Source organism: Elaeis guineensis, chromosome 7 (genome assembly GCF_000442705.2).
Source record: "Elaeis guineensis isolate ETL-2024a chromosome 7, EG11, whole genome shotgun sequence".
NCBI classification, from domain to species: Eukaryota; Viridiplantae; Streptophyta; class Magnoliopsida; order Arecales; family Arecaceae; genus Elaeis; species Elaeis guineensis.
Genome location: NC_025999.2, coordinates 86,885,448 through 86,897,138, shown reverse-complemented (window position 1 = coordinate 86,897,138; position 11,691 = coordinate 86,885,448). Strand labels below are relative to the sequence as shown.

The following is an 11,691-nucleotide window of genomic DNA, read 5'->3' as shown; positions in this document are numbered from 1 at the left end:
CATGAGTTCTCTACTTGCATGGCTTCAGTTCTGGTCACTGGACTAGTTTGAAAGTTGAAACCGAACGCTGCAGCCATTCCCGGTGACACCAAAATTTTTGGGGCCGAGTGTAAAACAAAATTGACCGCATCTAAGCTATTATATGAACAAAGGATAGAAAAGGACGTCAAAACTTAAAAGCCTTGCTTAATTACTAGAAAACTATTCTATATATCATTCTGTTTTGCTTAATTACTGTACATATGAATATTCTATATTATTTTATAATTAGGTATACCATATGAATGGTTGGTTATATAAAGCCTTGCTGCTGCACTGTTGTTGGGCTGGCGAGGTAGATAGATAGATAGATAGATAAGAAAGATATCGTCCATCTTTGTAGTCTCGTGTTATTCTCTTCACTTTTCCTTTTCCTTTTCCCCTCTCTTTAGGGCCCCCCTCCTCCTCTGCAAGCCTCTGTTTGCACTCCAAAGTCCACCCCCTCTTCTCCTCACTTCCCCCATCGATCCCTCTGCCCTCCAGTCCCTCTCTCTCTATCAATATATCTTTCTCTCTCTTCCAAAAGTGATATTAGGAACCAATGGATGTGGACTTCACAAATTCTCCTCCAGAGGCCCAAGTGGACCTGATGACCATGATGTTTGAGATGGAGAAGCTGGCCGACTTCTCGAAACCTCCTCCACAACCATCAGCCGAGTTCGGCAGTGGTCCCCCGCCAGGGCCAGCTTTCTACAACGCGCCTAACATTAACAACACTAGTCCACCCTCGTCGCTACTCGTCGGCGTGCCGTCTTCTATACCCTTCAGCGACCCCACCATGATTACGTCGAACACCCTCGCTGCAGGAACCTCCTCCTCCGAGTACTCCTCGCAGAGCAGCAAGTGGGCGTCCGTGGAGGCGATGAGGGAGATGATATTCCGCATCGCCGCCATGCAGCCCATCCATATCGACCCCGAGTCGGTGAAGCCGCCCAAGCGGCGCAACGTCAGGATATCCAAGGACCCGCAGAGCGTGGCGGCCAGGCACCGGAGGGAGAGGATCAGCGAGCGGATCAGGATACTGCAGCGGCTCGTCCCTGGAGGCACCAAGATGGACACTGCCTCCATGCTTGATGAGGCCATCCGCTACATGAAATTCCTCAAGGCCCAGGTCCAGTCGCTGGAGCGTGCCGCAGCCACCAACCCCTCGACCCTCGGGGTGGCTACCACCACCTCCCCGCCTGTCGTAGGCTTCTCCACTACTGGGAACAACTTGTGCTTCGACAAGAGATTCATATGTTGATGGCCTTGCAGTGGTATGGATGGATGGATAACAACTAGACTAGATATCTGTGCTGATGATAAATTGCATGTGGAATGTTGGTGTTTCAAAGAGTGACGAAGGGAGTTAAAAGTTTGAACTAAGAATCTCTCTCTCTCTATATCTTTCTGCTTAATTAATTCCTTTTGTCCTTCTTGTGGAACATAATTAATGCCTGTTAGTGAGCTTGCTAGAAACAAATTGATATTTGAGCCGCTTATAGTGATGGTTAGCAATCTCTCTTTATATGCTCATTTTTGTTGTATGACTGCAAATCTCCTACAAATCTAGTTGCAGACTTTTTATTCTTTTTTTTTTCTTATCTGAGAATGATATGTGTTTCTTAATGCAATATATAAGTGATATAACACGTTCTGCTTTAAGTAATTATTGTACTTTCTCTTTCCACCTACACCTCCTCTCTCTCTCTCTCTCTCTCTCTCTACTGAAACAAGTATTTTATGTTATCCTAAGCCCGACCGATTGATTTGTTGATTCTTAACCTTCTGGACTTTTCCTTTATGCCGTCCCTCCCAATTCTTTTCCTTTCCGTCTTTCTCTTGTAGTGGAAAGGAGACAACCTCGTGCCCTATGATTTCTCTTCCGCAGACTAGAATTCTTAACGTGGGGTCGGGGATAGCGGATCCGATCCGATGACCTTGGTCACGGAGGGAGAGCCGTTCTCTATTATTCCCTTCACCTAATAAACAATGCTACCGTGTGAATCTTCCATACCAACAACGCACCGCTGCATTAATTGCCTCCTCCAATTCCAATTTCCAAAAAGGTAGTCGCAATGCTCATCATGGGCCTGGTACGAACCATCCCGTGTGCAGGACTCACAGGGGGGATTTCCACGTCATAGGATGCATGGGGTTTCCACGTGAAAGTCTGACGCGTGGGTGGACTCAGCGATGCGATTACGAGGCTGAAGTTGACGTCGGCGGTGGCAGCGGCCGCCACGTGAAGATAATCCGAGGGGTCCATGAATTGGATTCTCGCAAGAATAAGAAGATGGTACCCGTGATGTGATGATCTACTGTTACGGCTGCTTTTGGTCACGGAGGGCACTCACCTTGCTTGTGTTTTATAAGATTATTTGTACACCAATGCTGGGGCGAGTGGGATGCCCTTGAAAGAAAAAAAAAAAAAAAAAAAAGAAGAAAGGTATTCATGATTGTGATTCTTTATCTGGTGAACGTATTATTACATTCTTAAGTGCTCTACTCTTTTCGTTCATTTAAATAAAACTTGATACAATATATTGAAATACATTTTTATTAAAAGAGCTAGGATTGTATATTTAGAAGCATATTTTCTTCGAATCTTGAATAGAACGAGATCTCTCAAAATTCATTGGTGAAGGCAAGGCTACAACCTCGGCCATTGGCATCCGATCATTGTTAATTTCAACGGTAAACTAGTTTGGCATTTCTCACCGGCCATCGCACAAATAATTTGAAATGCAAGTCCCTCTAGGACTTAGAGATACCTCATTCTATGTACATCATATCATGTATGATGCATAGATAGTGTCAACCAATCCTTTTTATCTTATTGTTTGGTAATTCCTAGCTTGTGAAATAGTCTTCTAGATTTAAAGTGCCTAACATATATATGTTGTTTTAAGAGGTAGAAACCATTTATAAAAGCAAAACTATACAGAACGAGCCACACATTTTATGTAAATGTTATCATCAACATCAACTTTCATATGGTATTTCGCTAATTTGTAGATAAATAAAAATATAAAAATAATTATTATAATAAAGAAGTCTTAAATTCCTTCCATTTATTTTGAAGTAATTAGAGTCATAAGCTACTTAAAGAAAAGTAAATAATAATGTTTTGTTGGACCTTAAAGAATAAAAAATGTCTTTTTCTTCTTTCACTTTAATAAAGAAGAATCTTGATTCTCGAAAACATCAACTTAGTTATATGAGTGTATAATAGTCATTATGTATGTTGATATTATAACCATCATAAACATGTTACATACTATTGTCATTGTTAAATCTTCTCTCCTTGTATTTAATATTTAATAGATGTTTATATAAAAATTTCTATTATATTTCGTGTAAGTAATTATTTTAATTGCCATCTATATGTCATTGTAATTATTTGATATTATCTATTGCAATGACAAATATATGACTTGAAAATAAAAAGAAAAGATGAAATCATTTTTAATGTTGAATGTAATACAAGAGGTGCATAACAGGTCATAGCCCCGTTTGCGAAACATAAATAGTTGTTAATAACAAAAATAAACGATATCAAGATATCAATAAATTTTTCCCTTAAGAAAACCTCCCCCACCTCCCAATAAAAAAAAAAAGCAAAAAAAATCAAAGGTACACACTAGAAAGGAAAAAAAATAGAGCTTGCGAATTTACTTCTAGGTAATCCATCCAAAGACTCTAGTTTGAGAAAGTAATTGCATTCACTTTCACTCCTATTTATAATGGTCAACTTAACAGTCATCTTGCTCAACCATTTTGATAAAGTGACGACGTCGTACCCAAACCGAAAAGGCAAGAGCGATGGTACTATCAAGATCTTGTGTTACCTTTACTTTGCCCATTTATATTGCAAAAGCGAGCTACTTTTATTCTATCAAAACTGGAAACTAGTCAGCATCCAAGAGCCAAAAAGAAAAAATCCTTTCTTTCGGGATTGATAGGGTTAGTTGGAGGCTCGTGAAAAACAAGGATGGGTGCCATTTTCAGGATTATTATTATTATTATTATTATTTAATTAAATATTTTTAAAAGTTTAGCCGATCGAGATTTATTTTCAAATTTGTCGTCCACGTATAAAATCGTCACTTAAAATGACGATTTCATAACCACACAAATGTATGATGTAGCCCACCGAAAATTACCGTTTGAACTGACGAGTTCACTAAACTTGCTAGTGCAAGTGGTGATTTCAGTGAAATCGCTTCTTGGATCAACGATTTCAATGAAATCACCACTTGAAATGATAATTTCATGATTTTAAATATCCCAAATTCTTTTCCTCCAAGCATCCAGGAAAACCTGATAATTCCCCCACCTCCCTTGCTCTCTAGAACTCCTTCTAAAATTCTGATAATCCCCCCAACTCTCTCTCCCTCTCGTGTCTATATTCCAACCTGAATCAATCTCATGGCTTCAAGAAAAGATGAGAATATTTCAAAAGGAAACAGAACTCGAGTAAAAATAAAAAATAAAAATCTCGGGATAGATATGAAGAGGATTTATTTCTGAACTCTAAGTCTAGTGAAAAATATCAATCAAATTTTTCTCAATGAAAAGCTGTAAGGGGAAGAATAGTTAAGTGATTTTAGTGATTTTCAAATTGAATTTCTGTTTGAAAGAATGGGTTAGCTTTCTATGAGCATATTGAACAAGCCAACATATCTTACTCTAGTTAAATAGTTTTATAGTAATTTCAGCTTTAATAAATTAGCTTATTCTGTTTTATCCTTTGTAAAAGGAAAGATGATCGAGTTTGACTGTGATGTTCTTGGTCAAATTCTAGATATTCCGTCAGATGGTGATAGATATTTTAATATCACTTGTTGGGGTCATAATAGATTAGGTTACTATAGCTGTATTAGAACTATTTTTGAGGATGATAGTTTAGGACAAATAAGTAAACCTAGTACACATCTATTACCATTGGAAAATAGATAAATTCATCATATATTAACATTCAATTTTCTGTCTAGAGGAGGTTACAGAGATAATGTATCACACATGGGTATTTATCTCCTCACAAAGATTCTTTTGGATGATAGAATTAATCTGTCATATGTAATGATAAACTATGATTGAATGCCTTGAAAAATCCAAAATCTGTTTGCCCTATAAAACTGTTCTGACTGCTATCTTTGAGGTCTTTGATGTCTCTATCACTGATGAGGAAGTTGTTGAGGTCAAACCCACTGACACCTACGACAAGTCATCTCTAAGGCATATGGGCTATATTTTTTCTAATGATGGTTGAAAGCGTACATTTGCTGGTGAAAAAGAAAGTAAGCCTACCGACACAGTCCAGTCATCATATACAATCATCATATGCAGTCTGATCAATAGTCTTATGATATGCATGCATTGTCTGCTCAGTTCGATGCACTGGAGAGTGATGTCAGAGAGGGATTTGCATGTATGGATAAGGAGTTTGCATGGTTCGATCTGTTCATACAGCATTTTTATCATCAGTTCCCTCCATCTCGATAGAATCCTACAGCGGATGATTAAGCTCCAACTTCTTATTTTACTATTTGAGGCCTCAACTGATAATGTATCATCAACTTTATTTCTTTTTGTTGTAATATAATCTTGTTTGTTTTCTAATAAAATAATATATTATTAATCTATGTTATCTTAAAATTGAACCAGGACCAGTTCCCTCCACCTCCACAAGACCAATTTTTCGAACCAATAGACCAGGATTAAAGGCCAATCGACCAGGGTGTCTGGCCGATCAACCACTTTCGGTCGACTAGTTTCCTCAATCGGTCGATCTTAAAAGCCGAGCGGATCCCGATCTACCCCGATTGATCTGGTCGGTCAATCGCGGTCGATCAACTAGTCTTCTCAGTCGGTCGATCGTAAAAAGCCAAGTGGATTGCAACTTAAAGCGGTTGATCAGGTTGGTCGACCGACACGGCTTCAGACTGTGCCAAATTGATCGACCATAATTTGGGCCGGTCGACCATATTTCTCAGTCGGTCGACCACTGAAAGTCAATCAAATTCTGATTCTGGCTCGATTGATCTGGTAGGTTGACCGGCACAGCTCTAGCTCGAGCCAAAGAGGTTGTCTACCCGAAAACCCTAGTTCACCAGCACGGCTCTAGCCTGATTGACTGCCCTGGTCGATTTGGGATGGAAAGCATAGGGAAGGCTTGGCTACTTAACTAAGCTAAAACAAAGAGAGAGCACGAGGGAATTAGGGTTCGATTTAGGACTAACACATTACCTAGACTGAATAGATTACAAGTAACATGAGAAATTCAAAATCATGCATCGTATCTACATCTGACCAACATCACATCCTAACCAACATCACGTCACATCCTGACCAACATCATAATTTTATTTATAGAACTAGAAATCCAAATGTTAGAAATATGTTACAATCAACCCCAAACAAAGTCCCACATGGGTATAATAAATACAAAAAAGAAAAAAGTCCCATATGACTATAATAAAACTAAAAAAAAGAATCAAATCTCACATGACAGTCGTCGCTTTGTCTTGGGCAGTTCCCTGCGACGTGAGATAGGTGGGACTTCTCTCGGGCTCCCATGCTCTTCAATGCCATCTCTATATGCGTGACAGTGTCATCTACAACTCCCTCACCTGTAATGCCTGCTTTATGACTCGAAGCTCTCTGATGGATAACGTCATCCGTAGCAACTCCAAAATACGCTACTGTATCATCAACAAACTGAAACCGTATCATATCATCGTGCATGTAAGCCTCGATGACATATAGAGACTGAATGGAGGAAACTCTGACATTTGAAACTCAGAGGCTTTATCTGATCAAGTAGCTCGTCTATGCAGATCAGGCGGTACTCCCGATGATGACGGATACTGATAAGATGAAGGTGTGGATCCTGATGCGTCATACTCCATGGTGATATGCTCATGCTCATCAGGGCATAGAGGACCGACGTGCATATATCCTGTATAACTGGCACAGATGTGGACATAGACTCTGGGCTTCAAAGATGATGGATCTACATCAGATTATCACTTTAAAAAAAAAATCGATTAAATATACTATGATTAATTAAAAAATATTAAAAAATTATTATTATTTATCAGATAATCAAATATCGCACCAGAACGGCAAATGAAACGACAAGTAATGCACAGTACCACTGCATTAATCGTCATAATAGTGCATGGCACGAACCGCTACTGGTCCGTTCACAATATGGTCTCATCGATGCTCCCATATCACAACAAAATACTGATGAGTGATGCTCCAGTTCTGATCTTGTCGACCCTAAGATCGATATGATGCAGTCTGAAATCCGTATCATAGTCAAGTGGCGCAACCTAACGAATCTCAAATTACCACATCACTCTATTAGGGTGGTGCCACTCTACAATATGAAAACATAAAAGTGGCACCTGGTATTGTCATATATCCTGTCCAGCAAAGCAATAATCGATAGGTGCAAGAACCTCCAGAGTATATGGTTGCCATATAATCTTACTTTTAAACATTACTAAATGTTAGTATTCTAAGCCAATTTGAATCAAATACAACCAAAAAATATAGCATACAAATCAATTAAAATTTTACCTGCTCAGGTCAAAGTCGATCAAGATGGTATCTATGTATCAGTAGGACATAAATAGAAATCTCAATCATCGAAAAAGCATCTCTCTACCTGTACAATCAAGCATCGACAAGTCACATTTTAATCAACAAAGCATCAATAGACAAATGGTCATAATCAACATTATTTACGTATCTCATGGCTAGCGGTCCATATGGTAATGCACCTCCATCTGCCAAATCCATAATAGGATCTACAGGAGGTCGCTCTAATCTACGAGGAGCAATAAAAGGAAACCTATCCCACACCCATACCTGAAGCAAATCAAGAGTCCCACAATTGATGTATATCTATCCTACTTGCTCTATAAAGCTCTCTATACAACCAAGCTAGACTGGCACTACCCAACTGTACTATCCCGTAGTCTCAAAATCGACAAGTAGTGGCAAAAATATGATATGAATTGGGTTATTAGATTTTTTCTGCAAACAGACACCCTCCTAACACCTGCAAGATGTATGTCCTAGCATAACGCGGTATGGCAATATCATCTGCATTAGGGGTAATCTATTAAACTGCTTAGCTAACCATACTACACTCAATCAAGAACCCTTAAGTTTATCAGGGGTGGGACAACACCTAGAAGATCTAAACATACCTGCTGCCAATCCTGACATGTACTACCATGACTGAAAGTCCATCGACTGGTAAACACAACTAGATGCCAACGTCCTCCAAGGTGATAGTACACTTACTATGCGGCAGATGGAATGTATGTGTCTTCGGGCGCCACCACTGTACGAATGCAATGACCAAATGCCAGTCTAACGATATAAAACCAATGTGAGAGATACCATAAAACCGACCTGCTGTAGATATGGCATTATACGTAAATCCAACTGGATCAATCGAGACCTAACAAGATCCCTCCATCGACATCGTAAAAAATTGGACTCCTGCAACACCATATAAAAATAGTTTATCAATTTTCAATGTACTCTAATAATTTTGTTCACATGATGTTAAAATTATAAATATATGGTACAACAACTCATGTCTATATATACCTGACTATCCCAAATGGCTGATAGCGATGAGTAGCCTGTGCATAAAGTACAGACTGATCTAATGGATCTGACTCCATAAATATGATATGTTGTTGATGTTAACAATAACAGAAAAGAGTTTACTGTCAATGTATAAGTGTTTTATAAAATGAGTATAACAATAACAAAATTAAGCAAATATAAGAAACAACATTTTATAAATAAATATTACAAACAACATAAGGATTAATATCCAACAAACAAATTTCATTACATCTTATGTTCATGCTCATGTTTATGAAATATTACAAACAACATAAGGATTAACAAGAAAATACATGTAACACAAAGTTTCACTCGTTTTAAACTCACGTTCATGCTCTATTTGTTGGACATGAATGTCTATCATGTCCTTCTTAGCCACAAATCCGACACCTAGATCTATTGCCGATTTCTATCCAATCCATTTCATTCCTAAATCATGAAGATCGTGGTCTTCCCTTCTATCATAATCGTTGGTATTATGGTACAATCAGTATTTCATTTGTTTGTTGTGACCAATAATGAGCATGCAAGATTGGATGAAATTAATGACCGTAACTGTGATGGTATTCATCCAGACTATAACAATCATCAACGTATCATCAAAAATTAATTGACACATGAGCACAAATAGCTATCAAATGAGAGCACGGTAAATGATAGCACTGCTATTTCTGGCATGTATATGTATGGTCCGACAACCTTACAATCTATATATTTCAATTACAATCTTAAAAAATATATTTATTATTTATAAAAAAATCTTTATTAATACAATGAAGGTCTTGCATTAGGATTTCACCTAAGTGTTATTGCTTTTGTTCATATAAGGTCCACGGAATTGTGTTTGCACTTGAAATACCCACTTGCTCTATCGAATCTTGTTACATTATGGGACATGGTTTTGGATTCACTGGCAATCAATCGAGTTATAGCAAAAGAAGTAAATCTTTTACCTCTATGTAATGCATCCTCTGCTCGGGCATATCTCCCATCAAAATATGATACAAGCCAAAAAAATATGAGTTGTACCAATGAAGTTATTGACAGAAAATGAATATTTTTTAGCACTCCATTAAAATATTCTGATAAATTTATAGTCATCATACCGAATCTTCAGCCACCATCATATATAAGAGACCATTTGTCTACCAAAATTTCAGACAACTATTGGAAGGCTTCTAAATTTATTTTTTTAATTTTTTTCATATATTTGTCGAACTTTCTAGATTGTGTTTGCATATCGGTTCTCTTCAATAAATCTCTTAGTCTTGTATCCCCGAATCTAGCATTGAAGTTGCTAGCTACATCGCGTAGACAGTATACATGATGTGCATAAGGTGGTTGCTAACCAAGATATTCATTCTGTATAGCAGCTAATATATCTGTATGTCATCTAAAATCAAACAGATATCCCGATGTGATCTAATAAGAAATCTCAGACAAACTAAGAACCAGCTCCATGTATTTGTCGACTCTTTATCTACTATTGCAAATGAAAGTGAAAAAATCTTATTATTTCCATCCACAGTAGTTGCGATCATCAATTTCTCTCGATACTTTTCATACAAAAATATCGCATCAATACTGATTACCGATCTACAATGCTTGAAACCTTCAATCAATGATGTAAATGCCCAAAAAATATGATCAAATGTAGCAAATGATGGATGATCGGTAGGAGTGCTAATGAACTTCACCCATGATCCGAGATTAAATTCTTCTACAGTATGCAGCCACTTGGGCAAAGTCATATGACTTATTCCAATCTCCATATACCAAGGTCATTACTTTCTGCTTTGCCTCTCATATCTTTCTATAACCAATCGTGTAATTGAATCTATTTTTTATGACTGCACTAATGCCGGCGATAGAAATTGTGGGTACTTCTTTTACAAGATTTCATATTTTATTGACGATAAAATTCAAGCTAAGTCCAAAATGATCTTGCGAAAGTATGATCGAAATACATGTATGCGGACCAACATATCTTGTGATTTCAAAATAATCAGCCCGCTAAATGACTGGAAGCTTTCAATTACATTCCGACTCCATATTCTTATATTTAACAACCCAAAGATTCGGCTCTGACTCAACAATCTTGAATTCATAATGTGTATCCACTGAATCTATCTTACTATAGTTTGTAGATCTATCTTATCTGCAAAACGGAGCTCTTTATGGAACTTATCACCTCTTTTCCAGATACTACAAGGTGCATGCAATCCAAAAAATATTGATACATTGGCAGCTATCCAATCAATACTTCTGAATGTAACTAAGGAGTTTCAAACATCGGATAATTTGGGCGCTCCATAATAGGTGAGAACTATACATCATGGGATGTACCTGCTTGTTGAGCATCATCATCCATACGTTCTTCACTTTGTACATCATCTTCCTCAAAAAGCCGATTGTCAATATGGACGGCATCATCGACCACTGTGTACAATGAGGCTTGTCTAATAATAAAATTTAGTACATCATTATCCATTGCCAAATGAACCCGATCCTCCATATCTCTTGAATCAGTATTCAGCAGAACACTGGCCATACAAGACTTAGAAGGTCCAACATGTTCGCTCGTCTGTATTGTCATTCTAATATCCCGATTAGCTACTTCATCATACTTCGAATTGAGAATAGTTTTGGTATCCTCAATAGATTGCATATCAATGTACAACTCGACACTAGAGAAACAAGAATGTAAGCTTACAGTTGAAAACATAATCTCCATATCTTCATCATCAGTAATCGGAACAGGTTTATATTTGAGAATTGAAGACTATACAACAGTGGGATGTCTATATATTATCATTATTCTATTTCTGCTTCTATCTATATAGAAAATTCTATATAACTTATCCTCCAACTCCTCAAATTTTATTTCATATTTTAATCTAATAGCCTTTTATGGTCACCCAGTATACTCTATTCCACATGGTCCTTTAACTATAGAACCATTGATATAGCATAAGGCCGTCGCTATTTCTGTCATTTCTACTACCTATACAA

General features: G+C 37.6%; 1 protein-coding gene and 1 long non-coding RNA gene across 2 annotated transcripts; one reads left to right on the top strand and one right to left on the bottom strand.

Annotated features, from left to right (window-relative positions):
- The first annotated feature begins 362 nt into the window (after positions 1-362).
- LOC105048782 (uncharacterized) lies at positions 363-1,574 on the top strand. The gene has a single exon (XM_010928229.3). It carries the CDS (start codon positions 581-583, stop codon positions 1,280-1,282), a length of 702 nt encoding a protein of 233 aa, XP_010926531.2. The 5' UTR covers positions 363-580; the 3' UTR covers positions 1,283-1,574.
- A 4,807-nt stretch (positions 1,575-6,381) lies between these two features.
- LOC140859216 (uncharacterized) lies at positions 6,382-8,541 on the bottom strand. Its single transcript, XR_012142678.1, has 3 exons — positions 8,247-8,541; positions 7,612-7,699; positions 6,382-7,521 (listed from the first exon to the last, which is right to left on the bottom strand). It is a non-coding gene; the product is annotated as an uncharacterized lncRNA (long non-coding RNA).
- Positions 8,542-11,691: the final 3,150 nt, after the last annotated feature.